General features: G+C 39.9%; 1 protein-coding gene across 4 annotated transcripts in view; it reads right to left on the reverse strand.

The window, feature by feature from the left end:
• Nucleotides 1–26,510, reverse strand: part of SYT14 (synaptotagmin 14) — a 95,197-nt gene that overhangs the window by 27,078 nt on the left and 41,609 nt on the right. For all 4 annotated transcript variants that reach the window (XM_029047508.2, XM_029047507.2, XM_029047506.1 and 1 more), the window contains one exon: nucleotides 1,670–1,941. In XM_029047508.2, coding sequence (XP_028903341.1) covers nucleotides 1,670–1,941 — 272 coding nt within the window. The remainder of the gene's footprint in view (nucleotides 1–1,669; nucleotides 1,942–26,510) is intronic.

Consider the following 26,510-nt stretch of genomic DNA (forward strand, 5'->3'; position numbering starts at 1 on the left):
CTCTGTGCCTCAGTTACCTCATCTGGAAAATGGGGATTAACTATGAGCCTCACATGGGACAACCTGATTACCCTGTCTCTACCCCAGTGCTTAGAACAGTGCTCTACACATAATAAGTGCTTAACAAATACCAACATTATTATTATTACTTCAGTCAGTCAGTCGATCATATTTATTGAGCGCTTGGGAGACTACAATATAACAGACACATCTGCCCACAGTGAGCTTGCAGTCTAGAGGACTTCTTCCCAGCCTTGCTCCTTTGTTTTTATGGGATTCAGGACAGGGAGGTGGCAATGGAGTGGCTGGGAGGCTACTGCATATGCATGGTTGTCCCACACCTGAACAGCTGTCCCCTAGTCCACTGAGATAAATTCCAGAAAGTACAGGCACATAGGGGGAGGTGGTATTACCCAGATGGGAGATGTGATATTTCTGGATTTATTTGGCACGCTGCAGTCCAGACCTGGTCCTGGACCAGGTAGATTTCAGGCTGAACTTGGTAAGCCCAGCCCAGATTTCTGACCCATACAGAACTCTACTCCACTGTTGGTTTGGTCACCTTTGTCAAGATGCAAGAGAAGGAAGTTACCTCTTTTATTCTTCTTTACCCAAATTATCACGGTGGTTCAAGCCAAAGTGAATGTGCGGCCTGAACGTGGGGGAGGTGTCTTTAAAGACAAACCACAATTTTCTTGAAATTTTAAAAAAAAATTACTCCCCAATTTTTTTTCCCGTTAATAATCTTTAATTAGTTACTTTTATACATCACTGTTTCCCCATCCACTACACTTACGGAATGAATGACTGAATTTAGGATTTGCTATGCATGTATGAGAATCTATTGTTTCAAGCACTATATATGGTACTGAACTTGTCAGAGAGAAATTTTAAGCAATAAGAATGGTTAGATTTTTCTAATCATTTTATAACTATCAAAAAGATAAACGAAAAACAGAAAAACTGGGAGAGAAATGCGAACAAAATTAACTCTTAAAATACAGTTAAGCAAACTATAAGATCTTTATGTTGCATTTGATAGAGTTGATAAATTATTATTATAGACTGTTTTCCCCATTTTAAAATTTAATTTGATTATGCTATTTTTATCTGTTCAACATTTCATCCTCTTTCCTGGGGAATCTATTTCGAATGAAATATCCCAAAGGACAAACTCCAAAGTACCCTTCCTTGTATTTTGGGATTATTCCATACACTCAGTTCTGCCCTATGCAAATTTAGGCTATGACACAAAAGCAGAATGAGAGAAGGTTTTTCTGACAATGTGTCTGAATTAGTGGGATAGGGGTTCAGAAGAAACCAGTGTTTTTCCCAACCCAAAAGTGTGCATAGATGTGGTGCTGAACATGGGGGAAGTACTATACAGCATGAATTCTCTTTGACATGGGTTCTCCAAGAACGCAATCCCATAATACAGAACTGGGTAGCCTTTTTGAATTTAAGAAATCAGCCACAGCAGCAACATTTACTGAGAACCTGCTATGTATAGCAATGTCTTAGGTACTTCAGAATCCATAATAGAAGCCAAAGACCTGTTCTCAGAGCGCTTCCATCGTTACAGACACAAAAGGATTATTTGCATTCTTCATATAAACTATATATATATATATACCCACACACAGACTATATTACATGTACTTTTACTTACTTCTGGACTAAGGACAGCAGTGCTATCACTGGGCACATCCTCTTCATAGCCTTTATTGTGAAAACTTTCTATTTCATGCCCAGTGCTTCCTTCACTCGGGCACTTGGTATACGAACAGCGTGGGCTGTTACTGCAGTGAGAAAATTCACATTTACTGTCACCGATCTCTGAAGGTGTGCAAGAGAGATGTGGAGAGCCACTGTCATCCTGATATGGTGGTGGCTGCAATTCATCCAACGGAGGAGTTCTTCTCATTCTTTGAATGCAGTTTGCTGTGGACGAGTGATCATTTTGCTTATTCTTTACATGCAGTTTTAACGTACGCTATAATTTAAGTCAAAGGTCAGTAATGAAAAATGTCCCAGCTATTTTGAGCCTTTTGCTAAATGTCACCATGGATAAACCATCCCTGAGTTCAAATACGTTGGATAAAAATCAAAGCAGGTTTGGGTTTTTTTCCCTTTATGTTTCAGTGGGCCAAGGTAAACCTTCAAAAATTTGCTCTTTGGATTCTGAACATTCATTTTATAGAGCCAGGGCTATTTCTCCGACAATCTGCCCCTGCAGGGTGGTGCCCAACAGCATCTTCCATTGGCAGCAGTAATAGTTCAGGTAGGAATCCCAGCTTCTCAGGGTTTCTGCGGGTCAGGGAGGAGGCTGAGGCAGTTTAGGGGAAGACAGGTCAACTATTAACTGGGAAAAACTGCCGACTCTTCCTCCCTGAACCTTACAGAACCCTGAGAAATCACAGCCCCTACCTAAACCGCTGCCTCTTCTATGGGACGACCGAGAGGAAGCGGCCGATCCTGAGATGTCATCAGACCACAGGGCTCATTCATAATCATGCTCTTTTCAAGGGTAAAATATCTCAAATCTTAGAGCAAATCCTGTTTGGTAACAATAACAAAAAATGACCTTGGAGTTAGAGGTTACAGTGCTGTAATCTTCTATCGGGAATAGCTTCAGAAGTTCAAACACCACCTATTCCAATGCTGCAATCTTGATTTTTTTTAAAAAAGTAGGAGGGTTCCTGACTCAAAAGTAAAATATTCTTTTCTTTATTCTTTACACACATTTGCATATTTCAGCTGGGGAGGCCCTAACTCCAAATACGCAAAATTGAATTACTTTAATTAGTGCATCTACTGCAATTAGATTTGGGGCATGACATCCAAAAAAAAAAGACTTCTTTCTACAGCAAGATGATTAAATTCCAAAGTGACAGACACAGATGTAAGACCTGGCTGGTAAGCAAAGTAGGGAGGCAGGGAAGCCTAAGAATGAAAAGCAATTGCCTAGATCCTGATTTGCCGTGACCCATTTATTACTGCAGCCTTGCTTTTCAAGGTTGAAGAAAATACCTATCAGCACAGGAAATAAAAGACCACTCAAAGATCACGAGAAGCCCCATTTCACAGTCAGAGTACGATCCTCCCTTCCCTATAGCATGGTCTCCTAAACGTTACCTTTCAGCAATTTCCCTCTTACCATCACCTTCTCTCAGGGGCACCCCATTTCTTCTTTCCTATGAAACCTCATACATTCCCTTCTTACTCACCTCCCTCCCACCAAGTCATTTCCCTTTCCTTCACCAGACTTCTTTTTCCTCTTCACTGATCACCATGCACCAGGCTTTGCACCACCTAGACTACCAACAGTCTTTGGGGACTCAAGGATCCAGCTGGGGTGAGTCAGAGCCACCAGACGCCGCACTTCGTTGCTTCCCGACGGACTTGTCGTCTTGTTTTTGAGCCTTCCCAAAATAAAAATCACTTGCTGCCCTCGGGCAAGGCTATTTTACAACAGCTATGAACCACGGGAGCCAATGCCTGGGGCTCAATTCTGCTTTGGGGGGCTCGACCGATATGTCCAAGCCTTGCAGAAACACAATGTGAGACTAGGTGTAAGACAAGATTCATTTTTCACAGATGATTCAGGAACACCGGGAAATGTGTCCCCAGAGATCCCTCACCAAATGCCTTCGGTCTCCTCATAGCGTGGCCAGGGCAAACGCCATCCCATTAGCCAACATCTCAGGAAGATGGCCTTAGGAATGTACAGTGTTGGGAAGGTTGTGGTGTATTGCATGGGGAGGTCCTGACCTGAGTAGTGAACCGCTATGTTCTTTTACTTTTGCTTGATTTTGACTGCTTATTTTAGCTTTTTAATTTTTTTTCCCGTGAGCCCCTTGTGGATTCAGAACCCGTTCTGAATCAATGCCTATGGGTTTTCCCCAATGCTGAATAATTGTGGTATTTACTAAGTGCTTTCTAAGTGCCAAGCAAGCACTGTACTAATCACTGGGATAGTCACAAGATAATCAGTTTGGACAAAGTCGCTGTCCCACTTGGGGCTCAAGAGTCCAAGGAGGAGGGCCAACAGTTATTATAATCCCCTTCTTACATATGAAGAAACTGTGGCTAAGAGAGAGTAAGTGACTTGCCCGAGGTTAAAGCAAGCAACTGGGATTAGGACCCTGATCCCCTTTCAGGCTGGCACTCCTTCCACTAGGCCATGTTGCTCATTTCGCACAAAGTAAATGCTTAACAATTACTATTGATACTAAAGGTTGACAGAAAATCACTTTGGACAAAACTGATACAAAAGGTGATCTATAAACGTTTTATATTTGTCCCGAAGGTGAAAGTAATTCAGAACACCACACAGGTGAAACACTGCGTGCTGGTGTGCTCATTCCCAGTATAGGCTATTTCAAAGTGAATGGCTCTCCAAGTGGGCTGCAGAGAGAAAGCTGGCACATAGCCCTATTGCTCCAGCTCTTATGCAGCCCGATTGCCCTCTAACCCAACAGTTAATATTTACTGAGCATTCTCCCCCTTCCTATCCGACTGGCCACCACCCTCACCACCTTCAAAGCCTTACTAAAATCATACCTCCTCCAAGAGGCCTTTGCCGAATAAGCCCTCATTTCCCCTACTCTCTCTCCCTTCTCCATCTTCCTTACACTTGGATTTACACCTTTTACTCACCCCACCCTCAGCCCTACAGTACTTATGTTCATATTCGTAATGTATTTTGATGTCGGTCTCCCTTTCTAGACTCTAAGTTCCTCATGGGCAGACGTGTCTACCAACTTTGTTGTGTACTCTCTCAAGAGCTTAGTATAGCACTCTGCACACAGAAAGGGGAGCCTGGCTTAGTAGATAGAGCAAAGGCCTCGGAGTCAGAAGGACCTAGATTCTAATCCCGGCTCCATCACTTCTCTGCTGTGTGACCTTGGGCAAGTCACTTCACTTCTCTGGGCCTCAGTTACCTCATCTGGAAAATGAAAACTAAGGGTGTGAGCCCCATGTGGGACAGGGACTCCGTCCAACGTGATTAACTTGTATCTATCCCAGTGCTTAGAATAGTGTTTGGGACATAGTATGCACTTATCAAGTACCATAATTATTATTATGATAAATACCACTGACAGATTGATTGTGCGCAGAGCATTGTACTAATTGCTTAGAAGAGTAAAATACAATAGAGTTACAGTCAACCACAGCCTCAGGGCGACTATATATATAAAATCTGATCTACAGTTTCACTCATGCCCAGACCCCAAAATTAAAATCCGCCCTGCAGGACTGGCTGGTGAGTCCTCAGGGGTGGGAACACCACCCACGCCTTACATAGAACATTTGTGCCAGAACAGTCCTTGAAGATCACCCATATTTTGGGGGAGAGACTTGGAAGAATAGCCAGTGAAAACAAATGAGAAAAGGTCACCCAAGGGGTAGGATGAGAACCAGGAGAAAACTGTGTCAGTAAAACCATGTCAGATCCTTTTGCCAACAATTAATTGATTTTTTTTTTAGATTCAAACACCTTTGTTTAAATTTAAAGTACCTGGGGATAGAATTTCTATTAAAGATGTTAAACTGAACTGTAAATATCAAGCCTATAAGAAAACCACCTGAGATTATTGTTTCTTCCTGGAAGAAGATATGAAATTTTGCAGTTACAATAGTGAGCCCACTTCAATAATTCCCAAATAGTGTTTACTGGGAAGTGGAGGCAACAAAATTTAGATGATCATTAACATGTATCTGGAGTAGGTAGTTCAAGCAAATCTGGTTCTTGATCTCTGTGTTTTTATGCAGAGAACATAATTAAAATTTTTTAGTTTTTTTTAAATATTAAAAAAGTTTTTTGATAACATTTTAAATAGGCTATAGGCTATTATTATTTGGTAGAAACATGGAAGAAAACTTTAAAACATTGGGTGACTTAGCTGAAAAAACATGAGCCCCTCAAATGAGATACTTTGCTTTTCCATACTGTGAATTTTCACTTCACGAGAAAGAAAAATGTTTGGGAATTATGGAATGTTCTTCTAAACACACTGGTCTATCTGGATTGGATGTTGGAAGAAATAGTTGTTCATTTACACCTAACACTGGCAGACACACATGTACTCCCGACAAGTTTCCCTTAACACAGGGGTTCATCTGTTGGTGGCAAATCTAATGAGGAAAGTCAGGAGTTTATCCTGATTTATCTAATTGAAAAGAGCTGCCACAGAAAAAGATTCTACTTTAAAAATATTCTGAAGGATGAGGGTCAGGGTACAGTGTTTTTGGACCTTCAGTTCTCCTATGATGTGGGGGTTGTGTTCCTGTGAAACCCTGCGCTAAGAAAAATTTGTGTTGTAGTACTCACGTCACAAATTTGAATCAAAAGTGGATCAAGCATCTGGTCTGCATCCGCTTACTGATGGCTAAATATTTCCACACTGGGTGTGGGATATTTATGATGTTTATAGAAACTACAAATTATTGACATGCAGAAAAAACAAGATTATGCAACACACAAAATGGAGGACTAGCAATTCATATAGAGATCAGTAAAGACATAGTTTCCCCAAGGATGAATGGCTTTCTTCAACAACATATCCTTATTTCCAGTGGCTTCTTTATTTGAGCTTCCAGATGTCATTAACGGTCCTGTGTATTAGGGGCAGAAAAATGTGTTCAGGGATCGCCAAAGTATGCCAGCGCAAGGCTTCTAGCCACCACAGGAAAGGCAGATTAATCCTAAGAAGAAAGCTGTGTTTTATTTTTCAAAAGACATTAGGCAGTCTTCCGAAAAAAATAGTATAAAGATACATTGCTAGGAAATAAGGAATCCTTAGGTGCTACACCTTAAAAGGTCACATTAATCCCAGTAATCCAATCCAATTGTTCAAGTGGAACAAAATTAACCACAACACATAATTTAAAAAAAATCTTGATTCTTTCTAATCTGACTCTACTAAATCCAGGAACCCATCCAACACTCATTCCCCTTTCCTCTACAGTCCTTCTCTAGAAGTAAAGGCTCTGGTAAAATTGATTCCTATTTACTTTCTCTCAAGCAAGAGAGTTAGAACTTCAACATTCTCTATTAAAATAATCAGACTCTGATAAATGGCCTGGGTGTGCTCTTCTCTCAATGATCTGCTTTGCTTGGAGAATTTCTGCCCTCTCAACAACCTCATTAGCCACTCTGGTAGTTATTGAGATTGAGAGTCTCACGTGGGAAAGGGACTATGTCCAACCCATTATGCTTGTATCCACGCCAATACTTAGTACAGTGCCCGGAGCATGGTAAGCACTTAACAAATAGCATTATTATTATGACCAACCTAAAACTACGTTCCTTTTGGAGATTCCCCTTTAATATAGCTGATATGTCTGCCATCTCCTAAATTATCCTTTCCTGAAATAGTGTAATGGTGATCGTGTTTGCTGGAGTTGCAAGTGGGACAGGCAAAAGCTTCCAGGGATGGAATTTCTAGGGAGGGACACTTCATTTGGACAGCAGGAAGAAGGGAGTTCAAAAAAGGGCAGGAAAGGACACCTGAGTAAGGCAAGTATACTGAGAAAAACAGACTTCGAGAAAGACACACAATAAGGTATATGGGGGAAGGTGGGGTGTGGAGACTATGAGAAAGATGGCCAACACGCTCATCCCGATACCTTCTACATGAAATAGAAGCAGCCAGTAAGTTGAGAGAATGAATCTTAGCCAAGGTGGCCACCCTGCTTCACAGTTATGCAGCTGCCCACAACCTGTTCCCTGGAGGTTTTCAGGGTGGCCTCTGGATTGGAAGGCAGAAGTGGGAGAGCTAAAGGACCAACTTCTGCTGCAGGAGCAGACACACTTTTCTCTACTTAACTGATGATCTGTCGCATGCTGGGCTTTCAGTTACTCCCATAGCTGAATATAGGAATCTGAGGAGGCCCGCTAGTCATTTTTTAGAGCAGACTCTGAAATTCTGGAGTGCTCCTCCTAACCATCAGCTCTTTCTGTCCCACTTGGAGGCTATGGCCATGCTCTTTTCATCTTTCCATAACTCCAGCTCCCAACCTGGCATTCTGCATCTAAAGGAACTCCTGTCTATCATAAAGGTAACAGGAAAAAAATGAGGCTAATATTTTTTAATATGCTGCCTCGGTGAAACAGATGTACTGAGGAAAAACTACTGTCTAGTAAAAATGACACCATCATCTAACGAATGACAGTATCTCAGATCAAATATATCTACAACTCAGTTCAAATATATATATATATATATATATATATATATATATATATATATGTGTGTGTGTGTGTGTGTTCATATATATGTGTGTTTATGTATATGTGTGTATATATATATGTGCGTGTGTGTATATATATATATATATAAAACTATCCCTAAAAAGTTTTACTCAATTCATGATATGAAAGAATATCTGGAAAGCAATGAGCATCTTTATTTTCTAAACTGAATAAATAAAAAGACTTCGTGACTCATTTTTATCACTTTAATGAACTCCATTATATGTCCCCAGGGGAAAAGTGTTTAAAGGGCTGTGTGAAAGAAAAGGTGCTCTTAACGTAGGTGGAATAAAAGTGAAGATAAGGAAATAATTTCTATTAACCAACGAGAGTGATTCATAAATGTCAGAAAAGCAGAAACAACCAGGTAGGTTTGTCACTGTGTACTTTTTGAATGCTAACCTTCACAAGGAAACTAAACTATTAACACGATGCATTTGAACATGGATGCTAAATCAATGACATACATTAGTATAATCACTGAGTCAGAAATTTCTCTAAAATTAAACCTTAATCAACATATACAACAAAGCTTTTAAATAAATTATTTCCAACGGAAAAATAGTTTTCAGAGCAAATCACTTGCCACAGTAAATGTTGCCTCTTTTCAATAGTGAGAATTGAGTAATATTTTCAAGCTCTCTTCAGATTTGTTTCTACACGTTTCAATATAGAATTGGAATGAATGCTGCACAATAAAGGTTTCTTTAGAAGAATGGTAAATGCAGGCACTGTTTGTATGGTGTCCTTCATATATTTACTTCATTTGCCTAATTCTCCACTAGCTACAATAAGTCCTCTTCCTCCCCTTGTCTTGGGCAAACTACTTTCTAATTGGCAGAAGGCAGTACCACTTCTAACATGTCCAGAAAAATAAAATTCAAGTTTCAAAACTGGAAATCCTGCCCTTCTTGCCAATATGTCATTTCAAATTTATTATTCAAAATATAGAAACCCATCTGTAGGATACATCTGAATGATTCTTGGTTGTCCCGATCCTAAGGATCTCACAAGGGTCTTCATCTCACTGGGACCCCCATTATATTCTGTCAAGTAGAGAAAATAATAGATATAAGGGGAATAATCTATTCCCCGAAGATTCAGACATTACCGCACACATAATTAAGACAAAATAGCAGTCAATGTTTCACTAACACCTGAGAATGCAATTGAGACTATATTTGAAACTTACAGTCTAAGTGATAGATTTCATTTTTATTAAAATTATTATTTATCCACAGCTTGATTTCTTAAGCCAACTCATGTTTTTCATGCCTTAAGACCTCTGCTAATTTGAATGATTTTTTTCCTGTTATTAATTTTGCACTGTTCACAAACCAGTATTGCTAAGAGAACTTCTATAAAGATTGGTGAATGACACAAAAGACAAGAAAGAGAAAAACCTAATTTTCTGACTGAGGCCAATACAGCAGTTTTGCATTGCCAACTCTGCTGCCAGAATGGCATAACAGCTCCTACCTTAACCCCTGCCCTTGGGTCCTGGCCCTGAAGCAGGTGGAGAGAGGGAAGGGAGAGGCTTTTAGTACTGTAGTTCACCTTGTCCTTCTGCATCTGGGAGTGGGTCCTCTAGCTAAGGAGTATTTATATATATATACAATTTGTTAAGCACTTACTATATGCACGGCACTGTACTAAGCAAGAAGGTAGATCCAAGCTAATTAGGTTGGAGACAGTCCACATCCCACTTGGAGCTCCCAGTCATCATCCCCATTTTACAGATGAGGTAACTGAGGTGCAGAGAAGTGAAGCAACTCACCCAAGTTTACACAGCAGACAAGTGGCAGAGTCTGAATTAGAATCCAGGTCCTTCCAATTCCCAGACCCATGCTCTATTCTCCAGAGGATTCAGTGACACTGCAGTCCAGGGGCACTAGTGTCCAGCCTTATGCTGAATCTTGGGCAACTCAGCTGCTTAGTCAAGGTAGGCTCTAGACTGCAAGCTCGTTGTGGCCAGGTAATGTGTCTATTAATTAGTTGTGCTGTACTCTCCCAAGGGCTTCTGCACACAGTAAACCCTCAATAAATATGACTGATTGACACACAGCCATGCTGGGCCACAGCGACTTGGTCTCTATCGGTTCAAGGACTCAAGTCGGGGGTAAGGTGACAAGTGACAGGAGACCACATTCCATTTTCTCTGCTTCTGCTGCACGAAGGGAGCTGGGATGCTGAGCAGGAAGACATACCCAGCGGAGTGAGGTGGTGGTGGAGGGAGTGGGGACACCACCATGCTGCAACCAGAGGGAAGGCATGATGGAGACATTATTATCCTTTATTATTATCCTTTATTATCCTCTCCAAGTGCTTAGTACAGTGTTCTTCACATAGTAAATGCTCAGTAAAATACCACCAATTGATCCAAGAGTGGCTTGAGGTACTCCATGCATTCCTTTCTTCCCTTGGGCTCGGACAGTTGCCCAGCCTGCCCACTTCACTTAAGTTCCCCACCAACTTGGGCTACACTAAATATTAACTGAACCACTAACGAAGCTAGCCAAAAACGTTTAGGAAGGGCATTTATCCTGAAAAGTAATTTGCTAGTGAAAATCCACCAAATAAATTTTCACGCCAGTAAAAATTCTGTATCTATAACATTTCCGTTGGTGTTTTGAAAAAACACAGATTTTTTGTGTGCGTGTATTCCAAAGGAATACCTTCGAGTTTCAGAGCAAAGACAACACCAATGGATTTTCTGATTCTTTGCCAAACTTAGTTAATAAACGAGCAGTAGTACATTTTGTCTGGTTGGTACAATCACGAGTCACAGCATGTGAAACGCTTCTAGCAAAGTGCAGTCAGAAGACAAAAAAGTGTTTTAAAATTCATTCTGCCATAAGGATGCTTTCATTTATTCCTAGGAGTCTTTCCTTTAGTTGTTTGAGAGCTCATTCTAAGACAATATCAGCAGCAGTGTGGGCTACCTTCCAAATTCAGCAGGCAGTCATTGTTGCTGGGAAAGAAGCTCGCCTCCTCAAATGAGGTAATTCAGTCTTGCCTCAGAATCAGGTCCAGGGTTTAGAGTACAGTATTAAGGTAAGCTTTCAAAACTGGGTGGTAGAGCAGCTATTTAATTTTTAATTTTGATACTTCTCTTTCAAATTAGTCCCAACTACTCTATTTTTGGCATTTGGCTCTGACTAGCGTTCTGCAGAGTGGGGCCCTCACTTAGTTTTGCAGAACCATCTTGGGTCTACAATCCCAAGTGACTTATTCCTACACAACAGGTCTCATGCTTTTTTCACTTATACCTAGAATGCAGTTCCAAACACCTGGCTGTGATTTTCAAGCTTCAAAAACAATTCCCAAATCACACTCCAGTTTGCTTTCTGACTCTCCTATTCCAAATCAAGGGCACACTATCACCCAGGTGGCTCTCCGCATTTTGGGGATAAAGTTTACATTAATTCTCAGAGACTTTTCCCCCTGCAGAGTTTCCCAGGATGGTGGTTCCACTGGGAATTTCCTGAGCTATTAACTTCCACTTCACTAAAAGAAGTATGGAAAGCTGGGGCTTCCCTAGAGTTCACTGCTTTCTAAAGAGTGCAGAGTTCAGGCTGCCATTATCTGAGCGACTGGCAGAGACAGGGTGGCCGTTAAAGGCCCTTGCCAAAACTGGACAAGGAAGCTGGCATGATGTGACCCATGTTATGCCAGGCATCTGGCCCAACACCTGACAACCTACCCCCCATTTTGTGGAAGTGCGCCCGGAGCCACCTGAACCAAAGTTAATCAATCAATGGTATTTACTGATCCCTTTCTACGTGCAGAGCACTGCACAAAGTGGTGCCTCTGTGGGGGGACCCTGACCTCCCCAAGTAACCCGGAGCTATTAAATTACCTTCCCAGGTCCATGAGGACATGGGCATGGCTCCCGGGTGGTGGAACCAGGCAACGGGGCTAAGGCCGAGGGAGGAGAGACCCTGAAAATATGGATCCCGGACAGAAAGGTGTCTGGCAGTAGATCACTATGGGATTGGAACACATGAACTGAAAAACAAACCATCCAGAATGGAATCAGATTAATTGGGCACCCTTGTCAGGGATCTGTATTAGGAGGGCTGTACTTTAATGCAAACTGAAATCAGGACCCCGGTTTGATGTTACTGATTTTGTAGATATTCAGCTTGAAGAGAGCTTAAACACTCAATAAATACCATCGATGGATGAATTAAAAAGCAGGTGATGATTTGTGGATGATCGCATCTTTAGCCATTTTGTTTTTTAATGATTTATTTAATGACTATAAAACTTTTTTATGGTATTTGTTAAACACTTACTGTGTGCCAGTTACTGAAGAGCTGGTCGAGATCAGTTTGGGCACAGTCCATGTCTCACATGGGGCTTACAGTCTTAATGCCAATTTTACAGATGACATAATTGAGGCACAGAGCAGTGAAATGACTTGCCCAAGGTCAAAGAGCAGATAAGTGGTGGAGCTAGAATTAGAACCCAGGTCCTTCTGATGCCCAGGCCCATGCTCTATCCACTAGGCCATCTTAACACATAGTGCATAATGCTATTATATTTGCTAGCTGCCTCTATGCCTAATGACCAGTCCTTTGCAGTTTCTTATATAATTTACCTCTTCATTTTTTAATTCAGTCTAAGTTTTAATTTTATCCTACAGGGATTCTGTGAAACGTTAAAAAATATTTAAATAAAACATAAAATGGAATACATGTTTAAAAATGCAAGAAATTTTTTTTTTATTATTTCAAATGACTAAATACCCTTAGAGGTTTGGGTAAGCTGCTTAGGAAATGCAAATGGAATTTTCATGCTTTGGTATTCTGAATTGAAGAAAAGTTCAACAGAAAGAATAACTCCATATTACAAAGAGAGCGTAATGTAAAAATATTATATATAATGAAAACTTGAGGCTCTGTTCTCTTTAAAAATAAAAAGATTACATAAATGTACATGGAAAATGTTATTTTACGGTATGTACCAGAGCCTCATGGCATTTTAAACTTTACCAGGACAATAGAGAGCTGAGCATTAATACCCAAATCAACTATCTAAGGATGCCAAGTAGAAAAACGCAGACAACCTTTTGAGAGGTGCTAAGAAAAACTTCTTTAAATCAAAGTGTACTTAAACTCCTTAAGTGATACCCCGATCTCTCCAAAGAATTCAGAATATGCCAAATTGTACATTCCAAGCGCTTAGTACAGTGATCTGCACACAGTAAGTGCTCAATACAAACTACCCTTTTACATTATAAAAATACATATATGTGTATACACACACACAGACATATACGTGTGTGTTTTATACAGTGGTGGTACTTACTAAGTTCCAGGTACAGACATATATTTACAAACACTGACACATTCACAGTCCCTCATTTCATCTTTCTATAAAGGAAGTTAAAGTGGTTACAGACCAGATGACAGTGATCATGGTGGTGGTTGTGGATAGCAGGAGTGGTGAGGACTTGATCCAGTAGTGCAGCATACAATCAGGCTTTATTGAGCTTGAGGATTCTGCATCTACATTTATGCAAGCATATTATACATCCAGGCTATAGTCATTCCCTTTAAGGAAATTTCTGGGCTCTCATATGTCAGTGGTATTTACTGAGCAATTACTGTGTGACGTGTGCAGAGCCCTGAACCAAGTGCTTAGAAGTCGGTAGACTCGTTCATCGCCCACAAGGAGTTTACAGTTTAGCGGGGGGAGTCAGACATTATTATAAACAATTAAATTATGGCTATGTACATAAGTGCTGTGGGACTGAAGGTAGGGTGAACAGCAAGCGCTTAGAGGATGCAGATCCAAATGAAAGATGATGCAGAAGGGAGAGGGAGCAGAGGGAAAAGAGGGTTTAATTGGGAGAGGCCTCTTGGAGAAGATGCGATTTTTTGTAAGGCTTTGAAAGTGAGGAGAGTGGTGGTAGTTTTTTAATCTCTAAATAACTTTCATCAAACCAATCGTTCTGCCTTTGGCCAAAGTCTTGATGGCTGCCTGGTGGACAGTGTCTTCCGGAAAGAACTATTTACTGTTTACATTTGGAAAAAGGTTCCTTATTCCAAGAATGTAGCTGCTGTAATTTTATTGCATCAGCCTCCTCACTGGCCTCCCTATCTCCAGTCTAGAGTTCACTGAACTGTCAAAATGGTAAGCATTAGTTTGCATGGCATTTTTTCCTCTTTCCTCCCCACTATCAAATCAATTTCTAATTTGTAGCTATTGTTTTAAATTCTCATATTCAAATCTTATCATTTACAAAATAACATAACAGCATAACTGCCAAAACTGAACTCAAATGACTAAAGATTAATTATTTTCTGGAATGAAAAACATTCTTGTTCTTTAATCTTCTACCTAGATTAGCTTCCAGCATTTTTGCTCATTTCATTTCTCTTTAGCCATATTGATGTTGTCACATGCCAACTGAAAATCTAAACACATAACATTAATTTTCCTGATCATTATAGAAATAGCATCAGAGAATTTCAGTAATTCAACTCAGCACGAATTCTCTCCTGATGAATCCTCACGCCCCATCCTCAATCAAGCAGCTTTCCAGGTGTTTCACTGTCATAACCCTCAAGCTCCAATTCTAGAAGTTCTCCCCCTATTATTACAGTAATCAGTGCTTTTTCCAACCAAAACAACAACAACAAAAAGGGTCCAGAAACTTCTAGGTAGAGTACTGGCTGTGATGTTAGTCAGAGGGCAAGATACTTCAGTTACATAGGTTCCAAAGACAAGAGCTTAATGAGCAGTGCGGCCGTGTGGAGAGAGCACAGGCCTGGGAGATAGAAGGACCTGGGTTCTAATCCTGTCTTAACCACTTATGTGCTGTGTGTCACTTCACCACCCTGTGCCTCAGTTCCCTCAAGTACAAAATGGGGATGAAGGCTGTGAGCCCTCTATGGGACAGGGACTGGGTTCAACCTGATTTGCTTGTACCCATCCCAATGCTTAGTAGGGTGCCTGACACAAAGTAAGCACTTGCAAATACCACAATTATTATTATCCCAGTGCCTATTACAGTGTCTGGCACATAGTAAACACAAACACCATAAAAAAGAGCTAGGGGTTCTGAATAACTAAAAGAGGTGGCAAAGATGGGAATTCTTTGAAAAATCTCTGCCCTCAAATTCCTTTTCCATGGCCTACTTGTCTGCCGTCCTCCTACTGCAACATGGCTTAGTGGAAAAAGCCCAGGCTTGGGAGTCAGGGGTCCCGGGTTCTAATCCTGGCTCCGCCACTGGTCTGCTGGGTGATCTTGGGCAAGTCACTTCACTTCTCTGGGCCTCAGTTACCTCATCTGTAAAATGGGGATGAAGACTGAGCCCCACGTGGGACAACCTGATGACCTTCTATCTACCCCAGTGCTTAGAACAGTGCTTGCCACATAGTAAGCACTTAACAAATACCATCATTATTATTATTATAGACCACAAACTTCACGTTTTCCATTTCCTCCTTTAACAGGGGTATCAGTTCTTTGTACTCCTACATACCTAATGAGTAAAGTCCTGTAAATGTTAAGCATCTGCCAGTCTGTTATAATGTGTTTTCACCTAACATCTTGGTTAGAATGCTGTTACGGAATAACAGAACCTTCATCCAACAACAGAAGCCTGCTTGGATACAGCACACCGAGGTGCCAAAAGAAATGGTTTGAGCGCATCTTCTCTGTATACTGTAGGCTGTCAATAAATGCTACTTACTGATTAGTCATTTGATTGTTGTGGCTCCGGTCCCTTAGTCCTGTGACTTAGACATGGTGCCCAAAGATGGTCTGGTTGTGGGGAGGGAATACAATGGCTCCGAAGCAACTGGGGTGGAGGGAATGCGGGGAGGGCTTAGGATCCCCCCAAGAAGAGCTCTGTGAGGCTGATTCTGGCCAAGTAGGGTCAACTTTGGCAAAATGACAGCTGTATGACATGTCACACCACACGCTGGTGTAGCAGATGAGTGTAGCCACATGAGTCTCAGAGCCTATTTTTTCCTCTGACCATCACTGGCCACATTTGGTCTGGAGGATCCCCAGACTACCTGGAGACTACCTGTAGTATGAGAATGCCTACATTGGGAAAAATTCTTCACACAACACGAGTCTGTTCTGTGCAAGTGTACTGGTGAAGAAGAAATATGGTACACATGCACATTAAAGTTGGTCAAGGCATAATGCTGTTATACTTTCCAGGCTTTGTCTCAGCCTTACTGTACTGTCTGTGTTCATGTTTCCTTGGATTTTTGCAACTTTCAGTGCTTAATAACTATGAGAGACAAGGATGTAAAGCATTCTGCTAGTTGGGGATGTAAAGGTAATGAAGGAATTTTTATTGAAAAATGGCAGCCATTGTGTTATCTTCAAATCATCTGCCCCTTAACACATTGATTTCCATGGAATAAACTAACTATAATGTAATTTTCCCATAATGAGAGTCTTTAAAGAACATAACTATTCACTACAGCAGAAATTACCATCTATTAAAGACTTTGATAATGCTGTGAAATGAAGAATGCTAAGAGAATTTGGCAAGAGTCAAAATGGCCAAACTGAGTGCCTATACTTTCTCTGCATTTGAAAACTACTTACATGTACATTGGTTTTTAAGAATGTCTTTCCTTTCTTCATAGCACTGATCAACAGTCAGAATTTTATTCTTTTTTGAAAGCTATGTGTTAACTATTCATTTGTTTATATATATATATATATGTCTATATACACATATATACTATGTTTACTATGTAGTTCTTATTCCTCTTCTTGCCAGATCTGGAAAAAAAAAATGCACTCAGGCTTGACAGTGAAACAAATCAAACTCACAAGGCTGGGAGCTGGATGAGGTGAATCAATCAATTGTATTTATTAAGCACTTACTGTGTGCACAGCACTAAGTGCTTAGGAAAGTACAATATAACAGAGTAGGCAGACACATTCCCTGTCCACAACAAGCTTAGAGTCTAGAAGGGGAGCCACACATTAGTGCAAATAAATTATGGCTATATATTTAAGTGCTGAGGGGCTGAGGGAATGGTGAATAAAGGGAAAAAATCAAAGTGCTAGGATGACAAAGGGAGTGGGAGAAGAGGAAATGAGGGCTCAGTCACGGAAGGCTTCTTGGACGAGCCGTGCCTTCGATAAGGCTTTGAAAGTGGGAAGAGTAATTGTCTGTCGGATATGAAGAGGGAGAGTATTCCAGGCCAGAGGCAGGATGTTGGTGAGAGGTTGGTGGTAGGATAGAAGAGACTGAGGCAAACTGAGTAGGCTGGGTTGTCATAGAAGAGCAGCAAAGTAAAGTAGGAAGGAGCAAGGAGATTGTGTTTTATTGTGTGCTTTAAAGCTGATGGTAAGGAGTTTCTGATTGATGCAGAGGTGAATGGGCAAACCGCTGGAGGTTCTTGAGGAGAGGGGAAACATGGACTGAATGTTTTTGTAGAAAATTTATTTGGGAAGCAGTCGGAAGGATGGACTGGAGTGGGGAGAGACAGGAGGCTGATATAGTCATCAAGGCGGGATAGGACAAGTGCTTGGATTAACATGGTAGGAATTCAGACAGAGAGGAAAGGGTGGATTTTAGCGATGTTGTGAAGGTTGAACTGACAAGATTTAGTGACAGATTGAATATGTAGGTTGAAAGACAGATTAGTCAAGGACAATGCCAAGGTTACAGGCTTGTGAGACAGGAAGGATGGTGGTGCTGTCTAGAGTGATGGGAAAATCATGGGGAGGACCGGGTTTGGGTAGGAAGATAAAGGGAAGTAATGATTCCTACAGCTCAAGTGGCTGCAAGAGGAAGAGGTTGTGGAATGGGGAAAGAGACATTTTCCAGAAACAAAAATAATGGATCACTGTTCAGAACTACTTTGTTCCCCTTGGATTTTGTTTAATGTCTTCTTTCTCCTTGATCAATCAGCCAATGGTATTTATTGAGTGCTATGGTCAGACCACTGAACTAAGCGCTTGGGAGAGTATAATACAACAGATTTAGCACATTCCCTACCTCTAGCGAGTTTACAGACTAGATGAGCAGAAGTTTTTTGGGCTTTTTTTAAATGTTTTTAAAAACCCAAGGAAGACTACATGCTTTGGAGACTAGTTTGTGGGAGATGAATTGTAAATTTTATATCCTTTTCAAAAAATACTCCAAGAAAGTTTAACTTTATCGTCTTTCGAGGGTTTGGGTTGCCTTCAACTTTTTCAGTTTATTTGCTGTTGAAGTCACTAATGGTTCAGATCGGGCTGTTTTCCAAAATATCCCCCAACTGTGGTGGGCTTTGTTTTTATTTTTTTTTAAGAATGATTTTCTCACCCTCCGCCCATCCCCCAATTCTAGCCCAGTTAGGAGAGAAAAAAACTTCAAGAAATTTCTGTTCCATTAATTTGGAAAAAAAAAAAGTAGGTCTGCCAGTCTCCCTGATTCGACTGTAAGCCCTGAGGGCTTCGCTATGTCTTTTTCTTTCACTGTTCTGTCCAAAATTTGATAAAATATACATATATAGATAAAAGTCTAAAGGATGAATAGAAATAAATATGTAAATACTAGATGTGGCTTTAGGATTGGTACAATTTGGGGATTTGGGAATCAGTCATTCAAGATATTTTAAAATTCCAAATAGAAAAAATACTAAACTTTTTTTTTTTTGAGAACCAGTATGGTGAAGTGGAAAGAGTACGGCCCTAGGAATCAGAGGACCTGTGTTCTAATCCTGGCTCTGTGAAATGCTTGTTGCGAGACCTTGGGCAAGTCATGTCACTTCGCTGTGCTTCAGTTTCCTCAACTGTTATATGGGAATACCTACTTAGACTGTGAGCTCCATGTGGGACAGAGACTGTGTATGACCTAATTAACTTGTACCTACCCCAGCGGCTTAGAACAGTATTTACCACACAGTAATCACTTAAATACCATAAAAAATACCATAAACCTGGCAGTCTTATGGGTGAAAATTGCAAGTTAGAATCTCCATGATTTGTCTCAGTTGACCAAAAGTTGTTATATATGAAATATCACCTGATTAGGAACCTACAATTGAATACCGTCTTCTGTTAACTTCAAAACTTCGAGGAGTTATTTAGCCCAAATATAGGTCAACAGAATTTCTTTTGTTTTGCTCAACTGTATTAAAACTGTTCGATGGTGATGACTTCATAACCCTAAACATCATTTCTGTTCTGTGTATTGTGACGTTTGAGGGCACTCAAGGATACCATACTCTCCTTTACCAACTTAGAAGGAACAGAGGCAAGCTACCGGATGGGCAGGGATTGTCTTTATCTGTTGCCGAATTGTGCATTCCAAGCCCTCAGTACAGTGCTCTGCATACAGTAAGCGCTCAATAAATACGACTGAATGAATGGATGTGCATTATGCATATGCAATGGCTATGCAGGTTATGCCAAGTAATGTAAATGAGGTCATATGGAATGTTTTGTGTAAGTTTTCAGAACCTAGAGAGTGTCACCACCCCCTCCCTTCTTCCAGAGCCATTACGTCCCCCCTCCTAAGTCCCTGTGAATGTGGACCCCATTTCTAAATCATGGGGCTCGGCGATAGGAACTGAAGCAGGGCAAGGCTCAGCTTTTAAATGAAAATAACAGATGTAAAGATGTCCAGTGTCATAAAAGTTCTGGGCTGGAGACTGACCAGCTAAAAATTTAATGGTCCTGTATGAAACTAGACAAAATGCTACTTTCTGCCATGTTAGTCAAGCTAGAATTTGGGACAGCCCAATTCGAAGATGAATGAGTAAAATAGTAATAGTAATTTAATTTTTTGCCCCCTGATTTTTTTCCAATTTAAGATTTCTCCTACATTTCAAATCACTCCACATATATATTAATTTTTATTTAAGTTAAAAAGTAGAAGTGGGCAATGAAGCTTGTTTTGTTGAAGAGTTAAACTTGCACTCTACCGATTTTTAAAAATTTGTTTTTAAACACCTACCAATCTGTCATAAATGTGTCATAAAACCCTTTTCATGGCTTTTTTAATTTCACTAGCTGAGGAAGAAACTATGTTTACAAGAGTCATACACAACTGCCTAAGATCGGTGCAAGAATTAGACACAGCTAGTTCCTCACATGATTAAAAGATACAGTTTGATTCTGACTTACTAAAGCATTGCATATCTAGAAAATTAGAGCCAAGGTTCGGTTATCTGAAATATGTACAAGATCACCTAATTCATCTTTATGTACAGACATGTGCAAGGGACGTGATTTTAGTTTAATATGAATGCAACATGAGGACGCCAGTCCTTTTCATTTTACTATTTAATTTTAGTTCAAATTACAATTTCTATGCATTTGCATTGTTGTCCCAATAAATGTTGAATTCCACATAGCACTAAATTTAGGCACTTTAGAATTATAATTATTTATACCTTCCGTAACCAAAAGCTTTAGGAATGGATCTTTAAACTGGCAGTTGGTGCTTATGAAGCAGTAACTGCTACACCATGTTGATGTCACAGAGCAATTACAGACCTTAGTAATTCGGTTAAATAAAAAAAGGCTTTGTTTTCAGGCAATTCAATCAATTGAAGCTCTCAATCATAATGCCTTTTTAGAGCTCAGAAGGGTTCACACCTCAAAGTACCTTTGCATTAGTGGTTTGACCACTGTCATCAGCTTACCATTGATGAAATTTGTGCATTAGTAACTAAAAATAAAATGAGACTGTAAGAAAAAGGATGGTGGTATGTTAGAATTTTGATTAGCAATCACAGCTGCACCAGAATTAGTTTCTATAGCAACAAAGAAATAATGTGGTGAATCGCAATGCAATACAAGATTATTCCTTGCAAACAGTAATTCAGAGAGAAAACTTTAAAGACTTTCCTTTTAAAACACATTTCCTCAAAATACCACTGCCTTAAAAATATTCCCTCAGAATGCTACTCAATTGTCTTATCTGATTACAATTCCATATCTGAAAATCTTGGTATGCTACCCTGTTCATCTTGAATTCTGCTCGAACTCCCTCAAATGTTCCATTTTCCCAAAAGAAATGAAAATCATAACCATCTAAAATAAGACTTTTGACTGTTGGCTGATTTGCATTTTAAACCCCAATGCTCGAATTACTCTGGCATAGCTGCACTCATAAAATATACTTTTCTGGGTATTTTTGTAAAATATAAAAGAAGGCTTTCTAGGTGTTAGTCTCAAAAGAAGGTACCGAAAGTATGGGAATTAACACTGATGCACATTTTAAACCTTGTTCTCACAGGAGACCTAGTAATGCTTTTACTAGGGCAATCTCTCATGTCCTAAGTCTGATTAAGAAAGGACAATCTATCAGTATTCACTGTCCGGATATCTCCTAGGTTATCAGGATAAAAGCCTATTGGTTCAACATATCTTTAAATTTTAAATACTGCCCACAGTACTTCTAATAGTTTGAAATATCGTTTCAATGCATCTTCTCTAGTATTAGCTATTTTTGGCAACTAATTAAAAGCCTATGCCTGAACCTTTTATGTATTTTGCCCTAATAATGAGACCTATTATTGAAGCTTACTCCATCCCTCTGAGTTCCAAAGTATCTTTGGAGTTACCATGGATACCAGGGACATGCCTTCTCCTACAACTGCTTTCTGTGTCTTATCAAACACCCGAAAACTGACACAGTAGGAATCTGAGCCATCTATACGGCACAAATTTCGAATCTCTTGGTAGCAATTCGCATGTTTTTCAAAAACAAGACTATTCTGTAAATGCCCCTGTTTTTCATAAAACAAACCAGCAGGCTGTTTTCTACTTGGAAGATATTATTTTGGGGGCAAAAAGCACATTAGTCTGAAAAGAATTATTCTAAATACAAAGCAAACAACACAATGCATCCTCAGATAAGGTTACAAAAAATTCAGTGTTACCTGGATCCCAGTGTAACCTTGGATCTCTAGCCATATTGATGCTGCTAGCAATATTGAAAGAAGGACAATGGTTTCTGGGGGCAGATTGATGTTCTACAACTCATTTGAGAAATGGGGCATAAAATTCATTTATAAGGATAAACAGTATGCTTAGCATTAGATACTAGCTGATAAGTAAGGTCAGTAAGGACATTTTGTGTAAAATGGGAAGGAGGCAAAGTTATCCTAAATGCTTTGGGTCTTTTTTGGAAAGTGGATCGCTCTGTTTTCTAGAGATTTTCCTGCTATCATTTCTTTCTTTTTTACATTAATCTTATGTTTCCTTTTCTTTTTTTGCTTTCAGCACATGATACAAAAGACTATGGTATGTAGCCTAAATTTTTCACAACCTCCCATAACATTAAGTGCATATATACATCTCTTACATGCCTTATTTAAACACTAATTCATATACATAGCCCGATCCCTTTATCCTTCTTTCTAGAAATGAATCCGGTGTCTGTCCTTGAACAGAGGGATAACTTAGATATTCTATTGTAGACTATTGTAGACATTATGGACAAGACACTCACCGAAGATCTTAGTAGCTGATCAATGTGTTTACTGAGTGCTTACTTGTTTATTGAGTGCTTACTTTGTGAAGACCAGTATACTAAGGGCTTGGTAGAATACAGTACAGTTTGAGATAAAAATCACTGCCCACAAGGAGTTTATAGTCTAGTGGTAAAAGTAGTAAGTATTCAATAATTCTATTGATTGGATGACTGACTAGAATCCACTTCCTGCATGCCAATCAAGGATGCATTTTCCAACCATTTCCTCCCGGGCCTGCCCAACAAAGGAGAGCATATTTGGTCTCTGCTGTGAATATGGAAAACCAGAAACCAATTAATCCCCTAAACTTCAAAGTAAAACATCAATTTTATTATGTTAACTTTCTTCAAAAGAACATAGACACAAATAGGTGGGGTATGGTATGTGTTGGATTAGCACAGTAGCGGTCTGGATGGAGAGCACAATGCAGTTGTATGCAATGTTGTAAAGTTAGAGCTGACAGGTTGTGTTGAGAGACTGAATATGTACGTTGAAAAAGAGAGATGTTTTGAAGATAATGTCACGGTTGCAGGCTTGTGAGACCAAAAAGATAGTGGTGTTATCCACACAGATGGGAAAGACAAGGTTTCGGTCCCAAGTGCTTAGTACAGTCCTCTGCACAGAGTAAGTGCATTGATATACAATGCAACCGTACATTAAGCAATGGATATATATATATAACCATAATAATATATATATATATTCACATACATATATAATAATATCTAGGTATATATTAGATCAGGTAATCAATCACTCAACGGTATCTATTGAATGCTTATTGTGTGCAGAGCACTGTACTAAGCACTTGGGAGAGAGCAATACAATATAGGGTTATCAGACACAATCCCTGCCCAAAGGAAGCTTATGGTCTATATGAGAAGAAATACATTAAAACAGATTTCAGATAGGGGCAATGGCAGGTATGGTAAATGAGGGCTTAATCAATCATACTTACTGAGCACTTACTGGGTGCAGGGCATTCTACTAAGCACTCGGGAGAGCACAGCAATAATAATAGACACAGGGCTTAGTCAGGAAGTTCTCTTTGAGGAGAGATGTGATTTTAACAAGGCTTACAAGTGGACTGTAAGATATGAAGTGGGGAGGAATTCTACGCCAAAGGAAGAATGGAGGCAAGAGACTAGTGGGAATATAGATGAGGTTGAGGTGCAGTGAAGAGGATGGCATTAGAGGAGCCAATTGTGTGGGCTGGGTTGTAGTCATACTTATTTATTTTAATGTCTGTCTCCCCCCATAGACTCTAAGCTCCTTGTTAGAGTGTGTACTCTCAAAAACTTAGTACAATACTCTGTACATAGTAATCGCTCAATAAATACAATTGATTGGCTGAGCTCAGCAAAGTATGGGAAGGAGAGGGAGAACGGATTGAATACCTTAAAGCCAATTTAAAATCTCCTTATAGCATTACAATGCGAATCTGAGGAGACACCAGTCATTTCTGGTATTACCAGATGCCCGTATTTTGCACTTTGCAAAGCTTTGTATGTTATTAGGACATTAAGTATTTTATGCTCACAGTAGCGAAAGGCAGGAGTTTGTTGGTATGATACAATTAAAGACTCTCAATCAATCCATGCTATTCACTGAGGGCTTACTGTGTGCAGAACACTGTACTATGTGCTTGGGAAAGTACAACACAACTGAGTTGATGGATGTAATCCCTGCCCACAAGGAATTTATAGTCTACAGTCTATCAGTGAAGACTGCTCTACACACAGTTTAAAAACTCTTTTAATTCCATATTTTTATGACAGAAAATCGTAGTCCTACTTTCTCCTCTCAATGTCTGTTAATGGAAGAAAGATTTAGTATTTTTAAAAAACCCTGTGGTCCCTTTAATTTGTTTCTTTTAGATTACTACTTCTCAGACATTTACTTTTTCTTTTTTGGCTACTCTTATAATGTCAGAGGAAAGTATTACACGGAACAGCTCTAAGATGAGTGAAGATGAGTGCTGGTCTCAAATCACATTTTTGACATTAAGTGTAAACTCTTGTTCCGTAATGGATATGAGATCCCAAAGGTTATTTTAATTCTGAAATGTTCATTTTTTAAAATAATTTACTTTCCAGGTTATGTCCTAACTGAAAAAAAGGCAATATAAAGAATCTGTCAGGACACTTGAATACCAGTTAGGATACTATTAATTTATAAAGCCCTGGTGCCCTGAAAGATTCAATTATCTGCAAAAAGGTTATTTTTCTTGTACAAAATAAATCCCTCATATAGAAATTTCATGTACCCTTTCCTCACCTGCTTCCTCTCTGCTTGCCTCTAGTCCTCCTTGTCCCCTCCCTTTCTCTAACATTTCTTCTATCTCTTCTCTCTTTCCTCCCTCTCTTCTCACCATCCTTTTCTCTTCTCTCCCATAACTTTAATGGTGGGCTGTCTCAGAATCCCTGCTATTCACTCTCTCCTTCTGTAGAGCTCATCACTCACTTTTTTTACTGGTACTTGTTAAGCTCTTACTATGTATCAGACACTGCACTAAGCACTGGGGTGGATACAAGCAAATTGGACTGAACACAGTCCCTGTCCCTCCTGGGGCTCACAGTCTTCATCCCCGTTTTACAGATGACTAGTTAAGTGACTTGCTTCTTCATCTCCAACTTGTCGGTGTCAAATTAGAATGGCGAATATTGAACTTCTCATCTTTGCTCCTAAAGATGGGCAGCATGGCCTAGTACATAAAGCATGGGCCTGGGAGACAGAGGACCCAGGTTCTAATCCTGACTCTGCCACTTCCTTCCTGTGTGACCTTGGGCAAGTAACTTGACTTCTCTGTGCCTCACTTTCCTCACCTGCAAAATGGGGATTCAATAGCTGTTCTCCCTCCTATTTAGACTGTAAGCCCCAACTAGGACAGACACTATATGTGTCCTGATTAACTTGTATCTACCCTAATGCTTAGAACACTGTCACAGAGTAAGCACAAAATAATAAACAATAAAAATAAACCATCTCCTACTTTTTTCATCACTCTTTGCAAAACACTGCACTTGTCTTTGTGGTTCCAAAAACTTGTCACAGTGGTGTCAGCTTTGACTCCTGTCTGTGCTTTTCCTTCCACAATTAGCCTCCTCTAAACCCTGCTAATTTGTTTTATGGATTGCTCTCCGGCTCCAACTTCCATCTTTATGGTTACCACCTCGGCCTGTCACTTCCTAATTAGATTATTCACAGTCTTTTTTTTTTAATTAAAAAACATTGTATTCGTTAAGCGCTGGGGTAGATAAACAATAAGAAGGTCAGACATAGTTCATGTCCCAAATGGGGCTCACAGTCTTAATCCTCATTTTACAGATGAGGTAACAGTGGCACAGAGTAGTTGAGTGACTTGTCCAAGGTCACACAGCAGAGAAGTGGTGGAGCTGGGATTAAAACCCAGGTTCTCTGACTCATAAGCCTTTGCTCTTTCAACTAGGCCATGCTGCTCCTCTTCTTACTAGTTTCCCTGTCCCAAGATTCTCTTCCTTTTTCAGTTTATCCTACCTATAGGTGCTTAACCTCCCTACCTTCTCACCTTAATAGGTCTAAGGAAACTCACCCATGAATTTATCCCAATCTCTCAAAAATATACAAACACAATGATAGCATCAACCCATACAATGATGCTAATGAATTTTCAATGCAAAAAAAAATGTTTTATTGTGTCTGAACCAACATTTTCTCATTTAAAGAAGTATCTTGCAGAATTTGGTGAGCAACAACTCTTTGCTCACCCTGTAGTCATTAAAGGATTTTGTTGTCTTTGATCATGTCCCCTCTC

This window comes from Ornithorhynchus anatinus, chromosome 19, assembly GCF_004115215.2.
Source record: "Ornithorhynchus anatinus isolate Pmale09 chromosome 19, mOrnAna1.pri.v4, whole genome shotgun sequence".
Taxonomy (NCBI): domain Eukaryota; kingdom Metazoa; phylum Chordata; class Mammalia; order Monotremata; family Ornithorhynchidae; genus Ornithorhynchus; species Ornithorhynchus anatinus.